Source organism: Giraffa tippelskirchi, chromosome 5 (genome assembly GCF_054371585.1).
Source record: "Giraffa tippelskirchi isolate mGirTip1 chromosome 5, T2T-mGirTip1v1.2.pri, whole genome shotgun sequence".
NCBI lineage: Eukaryota > Metazoa > Chordata > Mammalia > Artiodactyla > Giraffidae > Giraffa > Giraffa tippelskirchi.
This window is the reverse complement of record NC_137279.1, coordinates 48400312-48422042: the sequence shown is the minus strand read 5'-3', so window position 1 is coordinate 48422042 and position 21731 is coordinate 48400312. Positions and strand designations below refer to the sequence as shown.

General features: G+C 40.6%; 2 protein-coding genes across 7 annotated transcripts in view; one reads left to right on the top strand and one right to left on the bottom strand.

Moving 5' to 3' along the window:
- Nucleotides 1-8995: 8995 nt before the first annotated feature.
- LOC145505130 (uncharacterized) lies at nt 8996-18428 on the bottom strand. Its single transcript, XM_081486903.1, has 2 exons — nt 14890-18428; nt 8996-9209 (listed from the first exon to the last, which is right to left on the bottom strand). Exon 1 carries the CDS (start codon nt 17131-17133, stop codon nt 16081-16083), a length of 1053 nt encoding a protein of 350 aa, XP_081343029.1. The 5' UTR covers nt 17134-18428; the 3' UTR covers nt 8996-9209; nt 14890-16080.
- AHCTF1 (AT-hook containing transcription factor 1) overlaps nt 16278-21731 on the top strand; it is an 84577-nt gene continuing 79123 nt past the window's right edge. For 4 of the 6 annotated variants that reach the window (XM_081486893.1, XM_081486892.1, XM_081486889.1 and 1 more), the window contains exon 1: nt 16278-16660. The gene's annotated coding sequence lies outside the window, so the exon portion shown is untranslated. Of the gene's footprint in view, nt 16661-16805; nt 17083-21731 lie in introns of those variants that run through there. The other 2 variants (XM_081486891.1, XM_081486894.1) reach the window with 2 other exon arrangements.

The following is a 21731-nucleotide window of genomic DNA, read 5'->3' as shown; positions in this document are numbered from 1 at the left end:
TCCATTTGTTTCATGACCATCTTTCACAGCTTTTTTTAAAAAAAAAAATTAGGATCCACTCAGGGTTGACATTTGGCCCCTGTGTGACTTTGGCTGGTTTCCTGACCTGGATCCTGTGCCCTCAGTTCCCACCTCTGGCAGATACACCCTTAGCCGGGAGATCCCTGGGAAGTTGTTGTGAGTATCACATTCATTCATTTCAACTAATACTTATTTGACACCTACTGTGTGCTGGACCATCATGCTCTCCTGGAGCTTACACTCTAGACAGATAATAGAAAAGAATAGTCTTTGAGAGTTAACAATGCTATATAAATATAGGGGATTATCCTTTCAGATTAAAGGCTTGGGGCAAATCTTGAAAAAAAATCTCCTTTATGCAAAATACAATCAATTTGGATTAAAATTAAATCATTCCTGTTCTGTAGAGGTGATTGGCAAGCTCAATGAACAGATTAGTAGTACTGAGCAGAATGACAACTTTGGAAGTTGTTGTTGTCTTGTCCACTTTAAATTCCAAAGTGCAAGTGTGTTCAGTCGTGTCCAACTCTTTGTGATCCCATGGACTACAGCTGGCCAGGCTCCTCTGTCCTTCACTGTCTCTCAGAGTTTGCTCAAATTCATGTCTGTTGAGTTGATGATGCCATCTAATCATCTCATCCTCTGCCACCCAGTTCTGTTGCCTTCAAACTTTCCCAGAACCAGGGCTTCCCAGGTGGTCCAGTGGTAAAGAAAATCTGCCTGCCAATGCAGGAGCCACAGGGAACATGGGTTTGATCCCTAGGTAGGGAAGATCCCCTGGAAGAGGGCATGGCAATCCACTTCAGTATTCTTGCATGGGAAATCCCATGGACAGAGGAGCCTGGTGGGCTACAGTCCACGAGGCTGCAGAGTTGGACTCAACTGAGCACACACGCACTTTGGAGTTAACGTGTATAAAAGCACCATGTAAAGAGGTTCTTCTGCTTCTAATGAAATAAAATTATGTATATGCATTCATGTCTGTTGAGTTGATGATGCCATCTAATCATCTCATCCTCTGCTGCCCAGTTCCGCCCAGTCACATAATATTTGCTAATTTTTTACTTTCTTAGTTTTTATTTTTCTAAATACTTAATAAGCAAAAAAGAAAACCCATATTATTAGAACACAGAGATGGTGAGACTCACAGAGGTTAGAGCTGAAAGGGGCTTTAGGGGTCATCTAACCCAGATTCCACATTTTTACAGATGATCTCATCAGTGGTTATTTTAGAGGAATTTGTATGAATTTTAAGGCTCTAGATGCACATAGTTTCTATATGTAGAAGCCCAATTTCGAAATCCTGCATATTGGATAAAACAACTAGAATCTTATATTCCCTTAACCTTTGTTCCTCATCTTCCAGTTACATGGATTTTCTTCTCTGTCCTGTGACAGCTGAAGTGGTAGTGGTGTGACAGAGCATTGTGTAATGGTATTCGCCTGTTTGGAGGTCTATCTCATGCCACCAGAAGGGTGATGGATCTTCTCCAGCAATATGAAAGAGATCACTTTGGAGCCTTTCTCTGAAACAGCTGACAGGCATTGCTTCTTCCTGTCTTTGGCTCTAAGCCGCTCAGCAATGTGGTTGGAGAGTGGATGCTAATACTTGGGGATTTTATTCTCCTGGTTTAAGGTTCTGAGTGAGGTTGGTTCTCAGGGAAATTTAGGACAATGCTGTCTGTTACTTTGGGTTGGCTTGATGAGCGAGGCGGGTCTGGTCAGATGAGGACAAATTAAGTCATTTGTTCATTCATGTGCTGGTGCCCCTGTATTCAGGAACAGATGTTCTATGGATGGTAAAATGGAGGACTTCAGGATTTTTTATAAAACTGAATGACCATCCTCTTGGGACTCCTTTGGGACTTAGCAGAGTCCCATGTGTTACACTTACCCTGACTTTCAGGTTTCTTTGTTTTTATCACTGAGGATACTATATAGGTTTTCTTAAAATAAATGACCGGTGTCTTGATCCGGAGACACTGATTTACAATTTACAATTTCTGATGATCTTTCAGAACTTACCAATGAATAAAACAATAATGAGCAATGCCATGTTAACTCATTTCAATATACTGGAAACTGCCTATGTTCTCTTATGCCTCTCTTCAAAGAAGGCCTGAGGTTTGAGCATGTGATAAAGAAACATTTAGTACAGTACAGTAAACCCAGTATTGAACCAGGATTCCAGGAATGTGATAAAAGCTGGCAGTGGGGAAACCTTTAGAGAATGGTGGTAGGTACATCTTGCTTCAAAAGTATGACCCAGGTATGGTCAAATTCTTTTCCCAGATCTTCTTCAGCTTGGTTGAGAAAGGCAATAATTTCCAGAAAGAAGTTACTGGATACTGTGGGTGGGTGGGTGGTTGCGGAAGCTGAATTAAACATACAGACTAAAAGAAATATCACTTACTCAATCATGCATTTAACAAATATTCATCAAGTATCTAGTATATGCTGGAGACAAGCAGTGAATAAAACTTTAGAGAAGTTACGTAGTTTTAAATACTCTTTAAATTATTTAATTTTCACAATAACCCTAGAAGTTAAAACTACTGTCTTTTTGCATTTTGCAGATGAGGAAACTGAGGCATGGCATGGTTAAGTAGCCCAAAGTTACTCCATTGGTAAGTGACAGAGCCATAGGAGCAAAAAAATATTGGTAACCTTTGCAAATCTCTGTAGCTTGGATGTTTCTGGCTTGGGAGCATTATTTTAAAAGGATTATGTGTAATCACAAAGGGTAGCAAATCTGAATCTCATTCAAGAATCCATCCTAGTTGTATATTCAAACATCAATTTTGTCTTTCTCCTAAAAGATAGCAAATAATAAAATTAGGCAAATGCAGGAGGGAACTGGATAAAAGTGGTGAGACATATTCTTAATGCAAAGAGCTTTTCATGTTGTATTATGTCACCAGCTTATTCATTCATTTGGCTTCCAATAACTGAAAACTAGCCACATAAAAAATATAACACAAATACCACTTCTCTTTATGGCATGAAACACTACTGAAGCAATAAATTCTGAAGCTGAACTGCTTAGATTCCCTATACATTTAACTGTCATAAAATGTACCTTCTATACATTTATATTAACAGAACCACAATTGTTAGTATGTAATTGATAGTAATATTATATAATAGAGTAGTAATTTGACTTTTTCAATAACCCCATACTCAATAGCAAGAAGGCATAGGGGAGGTGAGAGACTTTTGAGGAGTTGGGAAGGATCTATCACTTTGGGGATCATGCAGAGAAAAGAGCAGCTCTGTCAGGAAGGAAAGCCTGTGATTCAAAGAAATAATTCAAAAATTGAATTTTATTTTTCAGCCTCACCTGATGGCATGTGAATCTTAGTTCCCAGACCAGGGATTGAACCTGTGTCCTCTGCATTGTCCAGTGGAGTCTTAACCACTGGACTGCCAGGGAAGTCCAAGCCCATGATTCAAAAGAGAGCTCTTTAGGAGACATTGGGCTTCCTTGGTGGCTCAGATGGTAAAGAATCTACCTGCAATGTGGGAGACCTGGGTTTGATCCCTGGGTTGGGAAGATACCAACTCATGGCAACCCACTCCAGTATTCTTGCCTGGAGAATCCCCATGGATAGAGGAGCCTGGTGGGCTACAGTCCTTGGGATGACAAAGAGTCGGACATGACTGAGCAACTAAGCACAAGTCTCACTGCTTCCAATATGACTGGTGACTGGATTGAGCCAGAGTTCAAATTTTTCTGCTTTTCACAGAATTAATTTAAAGAAAATATTGTAATATAGTATTTTTATTTCTACCAGGGGGTCCTTCTATGTCACTACTCCTATCTTTAATTATTTTCTAGAGTTCTGGAGTTATTGTTACCTTTAGGAAATTTTTGTATATGGTTATAGTTTCCCCTAAATATTATGCCAATATTCTTAAAAGTATCCTCAAAGTTGGTGAAAATGAAGGAAGGAAAGGAAACTAATATTTATTGAATACCTACCAAACTGTGTTTGGCACAGTTCTCAGTGTTTTACATAGCACATGTAATTTAGTTCTTATAACAACTCTAAAAAGTAGGCACTACTATTACTCCACAGATGAGAAAACAGATGCCTAGAGAGGTAAGGCTTGCAATAATGAAATGGATGGCAGGATATAAAACCCTCAGCTCTTGCTTCTCGATTGTTTGTGAGGCTGTTGCTGGGTTATACTTGCTGGAAAAGTTTGTTGCTAGTGCTAAATTATGCAACAATAATAACAAAATAACAAACCATTATTTACTGCACACCTAGCATTCCAGGCATGTATCATGTATAATCATTAATTTTATTCCCATAAGGTTGGTGCTATTTTCCATTGTGATTGATAAGGAGCCCGGACCAGAATGTAAATTAATGCACAGCTTCCTCCACTGAGAAAGTTTCCCTTTGAAAGAAAAAGTCAGTGTGCTTAGTGACATAGATGATTCTATCTTCTAGCACTAGCTCCTTACCTCCTTGGGATCACACTTAGAGTAGCATAGGTTTAGAAAGATGAAGTAAATCACTCGCAGTCTCATATGTCATGAGTGTTAGAGACAGGATTCCAACTCAGGTCACCCTGCTCTTCCCCAATACCACACTATCTTCCCAGTGTTCAAGGAATGAGCTGCTGGCCTCAACAAACAGCTCTTCAGAAGGTTTTCTCTTCATTGTGCTTTCTCTCTCCCATTTCTTGCCATCATTTCACAGTGCATATGTTATATGAGAAAAACAATGGCTATTATAAATGTTCTGTTAGAATTACAGAAGAGTGAAATTGGTACATGGTAATTCATGGGGGTGAGAACAAGATATTGTCCAAGAAATTAAAATAAGGGAAATAATAAACAAGCAATCTCATTAAAAAATGGGCAGAAGACCTGAGTAAACATTTTTCCAAAGAAGACATACAGATGGCTAATAGGCACTTGGAAAGATGCTCAGCATCACTAATTATTAGAGAAAAGGATATCAAAATCACAATGAAATATTACCTCACATCTGCCAGAATGGCTAACATCAAAAAGTCTATGAATAGCAAATGTTGGGGAGGATGTGGAGAAATGGGAACCCTTGTACACTGCTGGTGGGAATGTAAATTGGCACAGTCACTGTAGAAAGTGGGGCTTCCCTGGTGGCTCAGATAGTAAAGAATTTGCCTGTAATGCAGGAGACCTGGATTTGAAATTTCCACTGTGGAAAACAGCATGGGATTTCCTCAAAAAACTAAAAATAGAACTACTAGATGATCCAGCAATTCCACTGCTGGATATATATCTGAAGAAGACAAAAAAAATCAACTTGAAAGTATGCATGCACCCCAGTATCAGTATTATTTACAACAGTCAATATATGGAAGTTTATATTTATATAAACTTCAGTTTATATAAACTGAACTCAAGTATTATTTATAATATCCAGTATATGGCAGCAACCCAGGTGTCCATCGACAGAACAGATGAATGGATAAAGGAGATGTGATATATACACATACACATGCACAGTGGAATACTACTCAATCCTAAAAAGGAATGAAGTTCTGCCATTTGCAGCAACATGGATGGACCTAGAGAGAATTATCCTTATGAAATAAAGTTAGAGAGAGATAAATATTATGTTATTTTATACATATCACTTATACATGGAATATAAAAATTTAAAACATATAAATATATATAACAAAACAAAAACAGACTCACAAATATGGCAAACAAACTAATGGATACCAGTGGGATGAGAGAAGGGGGGAGGGGCAAGATAGGGGTGTGGGATTAAGAGATACAAACTACTATTTATAAAATAGATAAGAAACAAGGATATATTACATAGCACAGGGAAATATAGTCATTATTTTATAATATCTTTAAAGGGAGTATAACCTATAAAAATACTGAATCATTATGCCAAATACTGAAACTAATATAATATTATAAATCAACTATGTTTCAATTAAAAAATATAAATAAGGGAAACAAGATTGCCCTCCACAAAAATCAAACAAATGAAATTCACACATATCATGGATAGACATGACCATCAGTGGAAATGAATCAAGAGGTTTTGTGAATAAATGTTTGGTTGAGAGGTGCAGAAACACCTAATATACTACTCACAGTGACCTGGAAACAATCTCAAGGAGACCAGCCTGATGGTTTCATCAGCAAAATCCTAATCTGTTCTACTGGGCTTTGTCTGGATTGACCTTGTACTCAGACTGGTTATGGTGAACTCAGGGTGGGAAAGGAAGTCAAGGACCTTGAGTTGGGCATGTTTATCCAACAAAACTCTTCTGTTGTGAGACAATTATGAGTCATCATGCTTCCCAGGCCTAGATGAGATCTCTCCCAAAACAACACCCCTTTATAAACTTTTTTTTCATGTTCACCAAGTAATCTTTTGATTATTCTACTTCCCAGGTACCTCACTATCAGAAAAGACGGTGCTCTGGATATGAGTTACAGGGATCCAAGAACGTATCCACTACTGCAATGTATTATAAATGAAGACATAAGAATTTGGGTTTATAAATGTCTGCTGTCACCCTGTTTGTTTAACCTATACGCTGAGCACATCATGAGATGCCTGGTTGGATGAATTACAAGCTGGAATCAAGATAGGTGGGAGAAACATCAACAACCCTGAGGTTGTTGCAGATGATACTACTCTAATGGCAGAAAGTGAAGAGGAACTGATGAGCCTCTCTATGAGGACAAAGGGGGAGAGTGAAAGATCCAGCTTAAAACTAAATATTAAAAGAAAACTAAGATCAAGGCATCCGGCCCCATTACTCTATGGCAAATAGAAGGGGAAAATGTGGAAGTGGTGACAGATTTCCTCTTCTTGGCTCTAAAATCACTGTGGATGGTGACTGTAGCCATGAAATCAGAAGATGATTGCTTCTTGGCAGGAAAACTATGACAAACCTAGACAGTGTGTTGAAAAGCACAGATATATCACTCTGCTTACAAAGGTTTGTAGAGTCAAAGCTATGGTTTTTCCAGTAGTCATCCATGAATGTGAGAGTTGGATCACAAAGAAGGCTGAGTGCCGAAGAATTGATGCTTTTGAACACTCTTGAGAGTCCCCTGGACAGCCAGGAGATCAAACCAGTCAATCTTAAGGAAAATCAACCCTGAATACTCCTTAGAAGGACTGATGCTGAAGCTCCAGTATTTTGGTCATCTGATGCAAACAGCTGACTCTTGGAAAAGTCCCTGATGGTGGGAAAGATTGAGGGCAGAAGGAGAAGAGGGCGTCAGAAGATGAGATAGATGGAAGGCATCACCAAGGCAATGGACATGAACTTGGGCAAACTTCGGGAGATGGTGAGGGACAGGGAGACCTGGCGTGCTTCAGTCCATAGGGTCACAAAGAGTTTGACATGACTAGGTGACTGAACAACAACAACATGAATTTCTTACGAGTATGGTTTCTACAAGTAGTTTCCTTGAGACCGAGGAGCTCTAGAAGAATTGGCATGGCCATGTTTCTGAACTTCCAAGGGCAAGAATAGAGCCAGGCTCATACCGCTGTTACCCTGGGAGGGTGTGCAGGGGTGGTCAGCCAGGTGCCATCTCTCTCATCACCCTTTTCTTCAACTTCAAAAACAAACTCAATAATTGGCTGTGTAAATGCCAGGAAACATGTAAATGTGCGAGAGAGTAAGGAAACTTCTCAGAAGAGTAAAAGTCAGTAATGAATCAGGTGGGATAAAAATTGAGAAAATGATAGGAACCATGTTAAGAATAAAAAAAAAAAAATGAGTAATTTAAAAAAGTGACAACAGGCAAGAACAAGCTTTGGAAGGGAATGAAAGTAAAACCATGTTGTAGGGAGACCAGAGGAAAATTTTGCAGCTTGGATGGAGGACTCTATCATATTAAGACAAGGTGGGTTTAGAAAAACTTAGAAAGTGATCAGGGTGGTCCATGTGAAAAAAAAAAACAAACCTAGTTTAGGGAGTAGGGGATCAGGAGAGTCAGAAGGCAGTGACATGAGGATGATAACCTGACTCTCAAGAGGTGGGAAGGGTTTAGCATTTTCATTGCTCACTCTCTTAGGAAAGACAATCAGCTGCCTCCATCCCCCACCCCCCACAAAAAAAGCTAAAATATCCATGTTTATGGAATTATTGCAAGCTTTAGAGTTCTGTCATCTTTTTGTTGTCTAAAACTTCTCAGGGCACTGAAGATTTAAAATGGCAATAGATAGGAGGACTTCTCTAATTGAACCAAGTCTTTGGTTAGAAATGGTCAAGCTCACTCAAGGAGTTCTCAGGGAGAACCGTGAGTCGCTTTGAAGAGGGTCCTGCAGAGGGCCTGCCTGTACTCTGACAGCGTCTGCACTGTCTGTTAGGAGGTGGATCTCCTCCAGGTCTGATCCAGCTGCATCAATATGAGTTGTAAATTATTAAAAATACCCATCTCTCACAGAATCTAACTGTTATTAATGGAAGAGTCCCATGTTTGATTTTATTAATAGGTATCTCTTTACCCTTTTTGGTCTTGTTTTCCTAACTCCATCGGCAGAAGAAAAAGTATATTCACTCACTCATTAATTCATCCATTCAAAAAAAGTGAATACCTACTGGATGCTAGGTACCTTGTCAAGTTTTGTGGGGGAAAAAAAATGACAAAGACATTTTCCCTGCCTTAATAAAGCTGACAGTGTAGTCAGGAAGATAACTTATAAAGAGTAATCAGAATACAGGGTAATAGATGCTGTAATGGATGCTTGAACCCTATCCTATTACAAGGCGGCAGGCTTCTCAACTATGTGCAAATAGTAACATCATTCATTAACCTCCTTTGTTTGGAGTGCCCTTTCTATTAACTTGCTGCCAATGTTTCAGATAATAGCAGCAATTATGGTGTAAAAATTTTTTTTCTTCTGGTTCATTAAGCTGGAGATGTTTTGTTTCTCTTTCAGATCTCAATTATGTTTTGTTTGCCGTCCAATTATCCATGTTAACGTTTTAAAGTGGGCCAGAGAATAGATTTTATTTACATGGCTTGCAGTTGTGTCATAAAGGATAATTTCTTTTCTTCCAGTTGAAAAAAGAGAAACAGGCACTTAGACCCTGATGGTTGTCTACCGGGCTTCACCTGTGGGTCAGCAACAAAGAATCTGCCTGCAATGCAGGAGCTGCTGGAGGCGAGAGTTCAGTCACTGGGTTGGGAAGATTCCCTGGAGGAGAAAATGGCAACCCAATTCAGTATTCTTGCCTAGAGAATCCCTATGGATTCTCCAAAGTTGGGACGACTGAAGCAGTGGAGAACGCACACACGCATATGAAATTATATATTAGGCAGATTAACATTAAAAAATAATCAAGGACCAGCAACTTAAACAAATCTTAATACAATGAAGGAATGTAGCCTGATATTTGTGCAGAACAGCTCACCCAAAACGATGAAGAAATCTGTTCTATACTGTCACATATTGTTCTTATTTACACAGCTTCAGTCAGTCATCTGATGGCCAGCAAAGTGTTAGCAATAGCAAATATTTGGTAGAAGTTAAAGTTTTATGACATATTTTTACACATAATCTTCACAACAGGTGAGGAAATAGAAGCTTGGCTAGTTTAAAGTCTTTGTCATGGATGCACAGACAGCCAAGGGTCACTTTAGAAATCAGGATTCATTTACATCTTCTCCCTCTGGATTCAGTACTTTTTAACACACTGCTTCCCAAAGTGCTTCACATATTCAAAGAAATTCTCAGGAGAATACTGCCTTAAACCACACGTCAGAGGGACTGACCCCACGGCATTTGTGTTGAGGCTGGTCTAGAATGGGATGCGGCTCATTCAGGGTGTTACTGGCCTGTGAGGCCTTGATGGTCTGGGGGGAGTTGAGGGCTGACGTGAAATTGGGAGTTGCTGTCTCAGATCTCCTCTTTTCTAGGAGGTTGATATTATGCAGGTTTGGAATGTGCTAGCAAAAGTAGCAAAGGAAGGAAATGATTTTAATGAAATAAAATGAACAAAGTCACTGGGTTTTTAAGGAACTCCAGCTGTCATCAAATGACTTACTGAGATTTTGTCTACATAACAAATGGTTTCCAAATCAGCTGGAATTATACCCAGGTCGGCCAAAGTTGTTTTGCACACATCACTTTGTCCTTTAATGTTCCTGCAACGTGACTCCATCTAAGCCTTACAGTATTAGTAGGACTGTGTTTTGCCGTTTGAAATCTTCATGACCTTCAAACTGAAAGACACTTGATCTTCTTTTCTAATATCTGAACACAGTAATTCAATAAGACAAGAATTCTTACACAGTAGTTCTGATGTGTCCATCCCTACCTGGTTTCCACAGTCTACCTTGCTGAAGGGACAGCTCCTCAGACTTATTTACTAAAGATTTACCAAGTGTCTATTTTTCCAAAAGCTGCTCCATTGATGAGGTGATGTATGTGTGTCTGAGATGGAATTAAAAGATTACATAATTGATTGCTGCATTAATCACCAAGAAGACTCTAAGACCCTCCTTACAACACAGAAGCATAAGTGCTAGAGGAACATAGGTAATGAGCTTGTGTCTCGTCATTCACTCTTAACCAAAGCACTCACTGTATTATAGTTAATATCTGAAATTTACTGACTGTACTAAACTTTCATGTCCATAATCTGTGACAAAAGTAATGAAGGGTAGTTACATAACTTTAAATTTAGACTCTTTAAAATAAGAGAATGCAGAATCAGAAGAACAAAAGAAATCTGAGAGATTATAGAGGGGTCATTCAAAACACTCCAAATGTAAGCCATGTCATCACGCAGGCTGCTTAGTCATGTCCAACTCTTTGAGACCCTATGGACTGTAGCCTGCCAGGCTCCTCTGTCCATGGAATTTTCCAGGCAAGAATACTGAAGTGGGTTGCCATTTCCTCCTCCAGGGGATCTTCGGGACCCAGGGTCGAACTCACATCTCCTGCATTGACAGAAGGATTTTTTTTTTTTTTAACCAGGCCTTCTTTAAAAGTGTCTTTCATCCAACTCCAGGAAATAAGTCTGTGACTCAACCAATTCTAGTGAATATCTGCTTGACCAAAACCAGAATATGAAACTAGAATATTCCTATGACAGACGAGTATGCTGAACTGAGCGTTTATCATAATTATCAATAAGATGTATCAAAAAGAGTTAGGGACTTCCTTGGGGAATCCAGTGTTATGAATCTCTGCTTCCACTATAGGGGGTGAGGGTTAGATCCCTGCTTGGGTAACTAAGATCCTGCATGCTGCACCGCATGGTGGGCCAAAAAAAAGAAAGGGTTGTAGCTCTCTTTGATTTTAAAGGATTTTTAATAAAGAATACTTCAAACAAAAAGTAATTTGCCATTTAAATATGCTGTCCTGATCTCATTGCTGAGACACAGATAACGGTCTTACCAAGATCTGTATTCCCAGTGCCTTAAGTAAAGACTAGCCCATCAAAAGCATTCGATAAGTATTTGATGGATGAACAAATACATGAAGAAATGATGGGGAACTGAAACAAAATAAAACTATTCTGAAAAATACCACTTGAGAAATACAATTTGGAGTCTTAAAGATGCAGTTTTGGTTTCATTAAAGTTCTATATTGTTTTCTTCACTAAATAAGAATTATGCGGTCTGCTAATAAATAATTCACTCCTAAACCCTAAAGATCTTTGACAGTCAAACTTATTCGCTAAACTTATTTGCAAATTTATTTGGAGAAGAATGCTCTAGAGCATGCTGAACTTTATTCCGGGCATTCCACTGCTGATTTTCCACTTAGGGCATCCTAGTTGACATCTTGTTTTAGTTTTCAGGCATTTCATGGTGAAAAATTAATACCATGTCTACCTATGCTTTTCTTTAATCAAATCCAACAAGTCTACTAAAATTTATTAAAATGCCATGCAAGAAGACCCAAGAAGGAGTAAAGATAGAAAAGGAAAAAGGGGGAAAAGTCCCCATATTTTATCATTTAAACCATGTAGAGATACTGTTTCAACTAAAAATTTTAAATGCCTTGAAAAGTTACCAAGCACCATGTAAACATCACAGTTAACATAGCACATGCAAATTCAATGGGATTAAAATAAACTTACAAGAAAAAACAAGGCGGAGAATCCACCTACAAAAGAGGCACAAAGCATTTGTTAAAATGGGTGACCTATTCCCTCAGTAGAGTATCAGACTTGACTGTTCTCATTTCCATCACTTTCCAACACCGCAGAGTCAACTTTTAACACGGCTTCCTTAGAGGCAAGAAGCTTCAGGCAAGTGGAAGATTTGTGACTTGTGAGCAATACTTACAACACTGTTGACTAAAAGAAGCATAAAAATTACTATGTGCCCCCTGTAATTTGGTATAACAATGCTCTAAGGCAAGCATGAGTCTTGAGGAATTAAAGATTGAAAATGAAAAATGCAGTGATATGTAAATACATAACCTGTAGCTCACCCAGCAGAATTTCAGGATCCATCACTAACAATGGTCTATGGGATTAAGAAACAGAGAAACCATAACCATGATAGTTTTAGTTAAAACATACAGAATTCAAAGTAGCTTTAAAAGAGGAAGATGTGAAAGAAAGGGAGAGGTAGAAAGGGAAACAATTTTTAAGAAGAAATTAAATTTCAGTACCATGTTTATGCAAATATTACTAAGTGTTCATTGGAAGAAAATCTATGACTTTTGGGGGGTACCATTCATGAAAAACAATTTTTTTTCAAATGCACAAAGACTATATTTTAAAGAAAGAAAATATTTACATTGGTTTTCTTTACAACGATAGATTTGATTCAATGTCTATTTTTTTAAACAAAACAAAATCCATCCCCAAATCATTTGACAAATCTGTTTCCCCCTTCCTTAGAACAAGATGTTTAACATAGAAAATCTGTAGGGTCCTTTTTGATCAAAATATTGTATATATTTTGCTTTTTGATTGGTGAAATCAACAAATATATAGTCATTCACTAAATAATTATTTTTGCATTTATTTATATGCTGGTCACTATTCCATCACTGGAAATATAGTAGGAAACAGGAAAAATGTTACTCTTCACCACCGATCTTTTTGTCAATTGGAAAAATCAAGGTTGGGGTACTGCTTGCTATAACCAACAATCTCCACAAAAATGATGAAAACATAGCTATCAGGACAGAGGCATTGCCACTGTCTGAGACAGACAACTCCGTTTTGTTGTTGCTGCTAAAATATCATGGTTTTTTTCCCCTATTTCTTTGCAAAACAAACAAGTTCCAATTCAGAGCACTTCAATGAGGTTCTAAGTTCTCTGAGATCAGATGGCTATCTGTTCCTATCAGGGTGCTGGATTGGTAGTGAAATAGCTCTTGAATAAAACACTCCAAATGGAAGCGTCCATACTAGTCATTACCATTTTCTAAGCCTTTTACCAAAATAACTAACAACTGATCATATAGGTAGAAAGGGAATGAAGTTTTCAGTGGGGCACATACCTCTCTCTAATCTTTGCAACAGCTCTGAAAGGAAAATAAGTAACAGCCTTTCTTTTTAGGTGAGAAAACAGGCCGAGAGAGTGAAGCAATTCCATTAAAGTCATGTTACAAGAATGTAGTGAAATGGATTAAAACTTGGCGTTTGTCTGGTTTCAAATAACCATGTTCTTTCCACCACACAGTGCTTCCTCCAGTAAGAGGACGCTTGGAAGCCGTGTTTACCAGTCCATTCTGTGGAACACTGATGAGACAAAATGTTCCACAAGCATAGATGGATTCATGCCACGGTCAAGTAACTTTGGGAAATGCTGAGCATATTAAAGGCAGTGAGGTATTACGTAAAAGAAATGTTTAATATTATTTTATCTTTTCCTCAAACTCATCTGACTACCAAACCTAGATTTTTGTTTACATTTTAGTACTTATTAGCATCTCTTGAAATTAAAACAATTTGGCATGTGCTTTTTCCTTCAACTTTTTGGTTGAGGTGCAGGGCATGTGGGGTCTTAGTTCCCTAGCCAGGGATTGAACCCCTGCCCCCTGCACTGAAAGTGTGGAGTCTTAACCACTGGGCCTCCAGGGAAGTCCTTGGCATATGATTAAATGACTGAAAAGAGAAAAGATGAATGAATGAGAGCTTTAAAGTAATAAAAAAGCTAGCAGTTATGAGGGAAGCATTTGGAAAAAGCATAAGATCCAGTCTGTTTTCAGTGTAGCTGAGAGATGGGGACATTGGGTGGATGGATGGAGTCAGAGGCAAAAGGGGAAACAGACATAAAATAATACACACAGCATATTTTCAGTACAAGTTTTTAGTGATTAATATGGGCTGAAGTTGAGAAGATTTTGAGAGAAAAGAGTCTTAGCTGGACCATTTTCAGTGGAAGATACTGAGAAGCAGAAACATGTTTGCAGGGAAGTGAAGAAAAGATTCTCAGGAACTACGCAGGGAAATAAAACAGGACAGGTAGGATTGGGCCAGATTATAGACAACCGTACAGGAAACCATACCAGCATTCTGTCAGTAATTATGGAAAGAAAGATTAAAATCTGGAGGATAGTTTTAGAAACTCAGTCTGGATAAGTACGATGATTTTGAATTTTACAACTGGTAACAAATGCTTGTCTAAGGAATCCGATGAACCTCTAACTGAGTCATCCTCGCTCTACCAGCATTCTGGAGTTGAGAATCTACCTCTTCAGATTACAGAGAAGTACAGCACCTATGAATTGAGGATAAAATGGTGCCAAGGTAAGGAAGTATAAAATGGAGAGCAAGGCAAGGACGTGAATTCGCACATCTGACTGCAGAGTAATTTCTGTTTGAAGAAGTCTATTTAAAATAGTTAAGACAAACAACCAAAAACCTCTTTAACTTTTTCTCTGTCACAATTTAGCCAGTACCTTTTGTACACTACTGTGTTTCTGATGGCACAGTGGATAAAGAATCCGCCTGTAACGCTGGAGACCTGGGTTCCATCCCTGGGTGGGGAAGATCCCCTGGAGGAGGGCGCGGCAATCCACTTCTGCCTGACGGGCTGCAGTTCATAGGGTCGCACAGAGTCGGACACGACTGAAGCGACTTGCTTAGTACACACGCCTGTTACTTTTAGAGATAACTGTCAATAAAGAGACAAAAAATATGGGGAAAAAAGACTAGTACGTTTCTAAAAGACAAACTTTGACAAAAATCATATGGGAAAGAATAACAGAAAAGGATAAACTTTCCTGGTCAAAACAAAAGTGGCTTGCTAGAATCCTATCCCTACCTCCCGTTTTATTATTTCTTTTCTTATTTATTATTATTTTCACTTTCATTATGGTTATATTCCACATGTTTGTTTGAAAAGTGTGTGGTGCTGGGATTAACGTCAAAGATCCTGTGTGTTTAGTCACTAAGTCGTGTCCAACTCTTCTGCGACCCCCATAGACTGTAGTCCGTCATGTAGCTCCTCTGTCCATGGGATTTCCCAGGCAAGAAGACTGAGGGGGTGGTCATTTCCTTCTCCAGGGGATCTTCCCAACTCAAGGATCCAACCCGCCCCTCCTGCATAGCAGACGGATTCTTTGCCACCAGGGAAGCCCATCAGCTTCAAAGATATTAACCACAAATAAAAGAAATTCCACAATGAAACCCCAGGGTGACCAAATACGCAACACTGATTTGGGGTAAAATTTTGCTTTAGAAGATTACACTAGATCTCGTGAGCATCTCTGGCCACGAAAGCACGCTGGCATATTTAAAAATATAGAAGAGGGGGAAAGAAGCTTTCCCCCAAAGTCAGGCTACCGCTTTCGGCACAGAAAGTCGGAGCAGGGAGAATGAAAAGCACCGAGGGCAAAGATTATCACTCGGCCTCCAGCAAGCGGAGCCAGAAGATAAAGTGGCGACTCTCCCGCCACAGAAGACTCCGGGAGGGATCGGGAGGCGTGCCCTACTTCGGGTACAGACTACCACTCCCAACTCCGCCCTGGGCTCAAGGGCTGGGCGGACAAACAGGCTTAACGCGCAAGGCATTATGGGACTCGTAGTCTTTGTTCCCTTCAGCTCTTTGGAGGCGGGGAGCTCCTGTTTTATGTAAATACCCGGCCCTTTCAGACAGACCCTGATCCCTTTCCTCCCTTTCCTTCCCCCTGCGTTCTTTCGCAGAGTTTGAAATTCCCGCAGAGCCGGCTCCCGAGGCCGGAACCCTCGCGAGAACTCAGGTCTCCGCGCCGCGATCTCCTCTCTGTCTCCCACCTCCCCGCCCTTCCCCGCCCCTCCCCTCCCCTCCGGGTGAGTGGGACTCCGTGTGTCTGCCGAGGGTAATGCGCAAAGCCGGGCCTGCGCTGCCGGTGCGGGGGAGGCAGAGGCAGAGTCGCGTGGAGAAGGACCCGGAACCGCGGCGCAGGCAGGGGCTGCGTTTTACGCGCTGACCGGTCGGCCGGGCTGCAGCCGGCGAAGGCGCTCGCGAGGTGGGGGGTGTGTGGATCTGAGCTGGCCGGGGCGGTCGCAGGCGGAGGCCCGCGAAGAGGCAAGCGGCTTCCGCGGGGCGGAGGTGAGCGCGCCCTGCGGGTGGCGGCCGTGTCTCCCGGGAGATGCTGTGACAGACTCGCGCGGGAGGAGCTCGCGCCTCGCCTTGCGCGCCCCACTGGACTCTGCGGCCGCGGCGGCTCGGTCACCCGCCCTTCTCTGGTAGGGGGAAGGGAAGCAGGGGGTTGGGCCGGGGCGGCGGAGGGTGGGTCGGCGCGGCCTGGGCCCGGAGCCGCGGCCCGGCTTCTCCCGCCGGGCCCTCCTCGCGCCGGGCCTAGGCCATGCTTATGGCCGTTCAGCGCGCAGCGGCGGCCGGGCTCGCGGAGCCGGCGCGAGGGAAAGAGGGCGGGCGTTGGCGGGTGCGGCACGCTCCAGGGCTCCGGGAGTTTGTTATATAACCTCCTTCTCTGCCTAGCGGCGGCACATGGCGGCGAAGAGGCGCCTCGGGGTCCAACCCCCGCGCCTAACTCGCCGGCAGCCGGGTCCTCACTCTGTCCGGGCGGGCCTGGACCGCGGCGCCTCTTCCCCACGGTCTTCCGATGCGGTTGAGACCTTGGCGAGCTTCTCCCCTGGGCAGCCTGCTGGTACTTTGAGTCTCTGTTACGTTGATGGGTGCTCCGCATGCTGCCGGGCATGGCTATGATGAGTCTCGGGCGGAGAAGTTTCACCGGTGATTTGAAAAGTGCAGTGAATTGGTCCGATAGAGGGGATTTAAAATAACTGTACGTCTTGGAGTGGGTGTTAATTTGCCTTGCCTTGTGCCACCTGGAAACTTGAGGACGATGACTTTTGTTACTCGTTGACTGGTTTAGGGCGACGTGGGGAGGTTAATTTGTTCTCATAAGCCAGCGAGGTTCAAGCTAGCCGTCATTACCTTTTTTCAAATAGGCAGTTTGAGAACGTAATTGATAGGAACCTGGGTCCTTTAGAATAAAATACACGTCTCTCAGAAACTCTTAACTTCAGTTTATCCTTAAAATATCCTAAAGAGACAGTAGATTTTAAGAACTTTCTATAGTGCTCTTTCATTGATTGAGTCTTGGAGGAGAGAAGAGATTAGGATAGATTTACTGATTTTGGAGGGTTTGACTATGGATGACAAGCCCAGCTCAAGTTAGTGTCTTGAGGGATGCTCGTGTATAAAGCGCAATGGAAAGCCTGCATTCTCTTCGTACTGTAATTTTTTATTCTGATTTTCCAATAACCTAGTTCCAAAATGTCACCAATTCGCAAACAGCAATAATTATTATTTTTTTAAATTTCAGAGATTGTCATACAGCAGTTTTGGTACTTTAAAAAATTCCCGGAGATTTTTCACTCTTTTCTTCAGAATAGAGTTTCATTTCCCTTGCTTAGGTCGTCGGTCTCAACGATAAATCTTGTTTGCTGTCCACCCTCAACTCTTCACAGATGTATGCTTCAGCTATTCCAGAATCATCCCCAGTCCTGGGCCCGTTTTCTTGAGGATGTGCTTTGATGTTCCTTTGCTCCTGTCCTTCAGCCTGGAGTGCCATCTCTGCCTTTTCAAAGTTGCCTGCGTGCTCAGTCGCTTCAGCCCCTGTCCGACTCTTTGCGACCCTGTAGACTGGAACCTGCCAGGTTCCTCTGTCCATGGGATTCTCCAGGCAAGAATACTGGAGTGGATTACCATTTCCTCTTCCAGGGGCTCTTCCTAACCCAGGGATCGAACCCTCACGTCTTATGTCTCCTGCATTGGCACTAGAGCCATTTTCAGCTTTCAAATCCTCCTTAGCTTAAATGCCATCTTTTCTATATACTTTCATTTCTCTGTATCCCACTTCTTTCCTGGGATCTCACAGAGTATGTACCTTTATTACGGCATTCATTTTCATGGTTTATTATGAATCTCCTAGAATGTAAACTCCTTGAGGTCAGGAAGTAGGTCATCTTTGTGCCTTTGTATTGCCTCCCCAACGCAATGTTTTAAAAGTAACTGGTGTTTGATAATTGTTTAAGTTTGAAAGAACAACTACCAAAAGACTGGAAGTTTCTGGGTCCGTGGATAGTGTACAGTTTATATCATAATTCTTAGTCTTTTTTAAAAAGTAAAAATGCATGCAGAATGTTTTGTTAGAAATGTTTGCTCAGTATATGCTGCAATACACTATTGAACAACTAGTTTAGAGTTTTATCTTCTTTTCTGTGGTAGAGTTCAGCAGTTTTCTGGGATGAGTATTTCACACACCTGATTGTTGGTATTGTGTCGGTATCTTTCCCAGTACCTTGGCAGAGTATACTTTGCTTCTTAATATTGAAACAGTGTATATTTACTTAAAAATAAGTTAGATCCAATTTGAGTTTCTTCTTTTTAATACATTTTATTTTTTAAAGCAGTTTTAAGTGGAAGGCACAGAGATTCCCAGTATCTGCTTTCCCTGCTCCAATTCATGCATAAATTTCCCCATTATCAGCATCCCTTAGTAGACTGGAACATTTGTTACAATTGATGAACCTGTATTAACACATCATCACCCAAAGTCCCTAGTTTACCTTACTCTTCACCCTTGTTGGTATAAATTGTCTAGGTTTGGATAAATGTATAATGGCATGTATCTACCATTATAGTAACATTCAGAGTAGTTTTCATCACCCTAGAAATCCTCTGTGCTCCCCTGTCTTTCCCTCCCTCTCTGTTAACCCCTGGCAACCACTGATCTTTTTGTCACCATAGTTTTACCTTTTTCAGAATTGTCCTATAATTGGAATCAGGCACTGTGTAGCCTTTTCAGATTGGCTTTCCTCACTTTATGATTCGAATTTAAGCTTCTTCCAAGTCGTTTCTTTGCTTGATAACTCATTTCTTTTCAGCACTGCATAATATTCCATTGTTGGTATGTGCCACTATTTATCCATTCACCTGCTGAAGTACATTTTGATTATTTCCGGGTTTTCACAATTATTAATAAAACTTAAAAATATCCATGTGCAGGTTTTTGTATTTTATATAAGTTTTACCTAACTCCTTTGGGTAAATATCAGGGAGCATGATTGCTGGATCTTATGGTAAGAATATGTTTAGTTTTGTAAGGAACTGCCCAGGTGTCTTCCAAAGTGGCATTGTACCAATTTGCATTCCCAGCATCAGTGAATGAGAATTCCTGTTACTCCACATTCCTACCATTGTTTGGTTGTTGTCAGTGACTGGATTTTGGTCATTCTACTAAGTATGTAGTGGTACATCATTGTTTAAATACGCATTTTCCCGATAACATAAGATGTGGAACATCTTTGTGCCTATTTGCCATCTGTATATCTTTGTTAATGAAGTGTCTGTTAATATCTTTGGCCATTTTTTAATTGGGTTGTTTTCTTGTTGGGTTTCAAGAATATTGAGTTTTTAAAAGTTGATTTTGTTATTCAACATGTCAATTCTTGTCCTTGCTAGTATCTTATCATCCTAATTTATGACATGTTTAGGACCTGTTGTAAGGCATTGTGACCCTCTGAAATTCACAGGAATAAGATATGATTTTTGGTTTTTGGGAATTCATAGTGTTCTGGGGAAGACTGACAAATACAAATAGTGGGTTTCAAAAATCGTTTTTAGGATTGCTGACATAAATGTGGAAAGGAATGAACTCAGAAATGAGATTAAATAGGAAAGGATTGATCTGCCTAGACCACACTGGGAATCTAGTCCTTAAATGATGTGTGGGGCTTTGGCAGATGGAGATGGAGGAAGGAACAGCATAAACAGAAGAATGAACATGCTAGGTAATAGAAAGCTGACGAAGGAAGGGCCTTGGGGAGACAAACCTGTGAAGATAGGCTGACACTGCCAGATTGTGGAGGACTTTGATTACCTGTGGCTGAAGATGTCAATCTTTATATGCAGTAGAGGAGTCATTGAAGGTTTTTGAGAAGGGAATGACAATCTATCTGTGCTTTATCGAGAAAATAAACAAAATTTTCATTGACATTAGGCACAGTGTTCCTGCTCTGCTTATCTAGAACTTGGAAGGAGTTGAAAGTTTGTAAATTACTTTTTAGAGGTTGGCAATATTATATCATAAAGGCTAGGACTCTACCTAATTTTGTACAGTACTGAACATAACTGCTTGATGTGTTTTTGTGAAGATATATATAGAGATATAGATATAGACATAGATGTCTTTATATAAGATGTTCTTTCTAATATAGTTTTTAGAAGTTTTCTTTTGTGTGCTTAAAATGTTAAAAATTCACACTGTAAATGCAGTATTTGAAAGGTCCTGAAGCCAGAAACCAGTTTTTGCCCTGTATTTTCAAAATGCTTGTGTGCTCAGTTGTGTCCAACTCAACCCCACGGACTGTAGCCTGCCAGGCTCCTCTGTCCATGGAATTTTCCAGGCAAGAATGCTGGAGTGGGTTGTCATTTACTTTTCCAGGGAATCTTCCCAACCCAGGGATTGAACCCAAATCTCCTGTATCTCCAGCATTACAGGTTGATTCTTTACCACTGAGCCATTATAGAAGCCCATTGCAGATTCAAAGGCTAACTGCTAAATTTGGAAAACTTTTTCTTTCAGTGAACATTTTTTTGAATTCCTTTTGTGTCAAAATCGACCACTTTGTTGTCAGGAAATATGACCCTCTTTATTCCTGATAATATTTTTTTGCTCTGAATTCTACTTTGGTGTTAATAAGTTGCTTCTGCTTTTCTTCATTAATGTTAGCATGATACATCTTCTGCTATTTACTTTTAACCTATCTAGGCTTTTAATTGGAGAAGGCAATGGCACCTCACTCCAGTACTCTTGCCTGGAAAATCCCATGAACGGAGGAGCCTGGCGGGCTGCAGTCCATGGGGTCACTGAGTCGGACACAACTGAGCGACTCCACTTTCACTTTTCACTTTCATGCCCTGGAGAAGGAAATGGCAACCCACTCCAGTACTCTTGCCTGGAGAATCCCAGGGACGGGGGAGCCTGGTGGGCTGCCGTCTATGGGGTCGCACAGAGTCGGACACGACTGACGCGACTTAGCAGCAGCAGCAGGCTTTTAATTTAAACTTGGTCTTGTTTTTTTATCCAATCTGACTGATCTTTGCTTTTTAACTAGAATGTTAATGTCATTTTGTTAATGTAACTAGTGATGTAAATGGTTAGGTTTCAGTCTACCTTCTTCCTGTTTTTTTTGTCTCATTTTTCTTTTCTTTTTTTTTTAATATACTGGGATATAGTTGATGGCTTCCTTGGTGGCTCAGATGGAAAAGAATCTGCCTGCTATGCGG

Bases quoted from the DNA above. Each gene is read 5' to 3' on its own strand.
- LOC145505130 (XM_081486903.1), bottom strand. From the start codon at position 17,133: ATGCCCGGCAGCATGCGGAGCACCCATCAACGTAACAGAGACTCAAAG.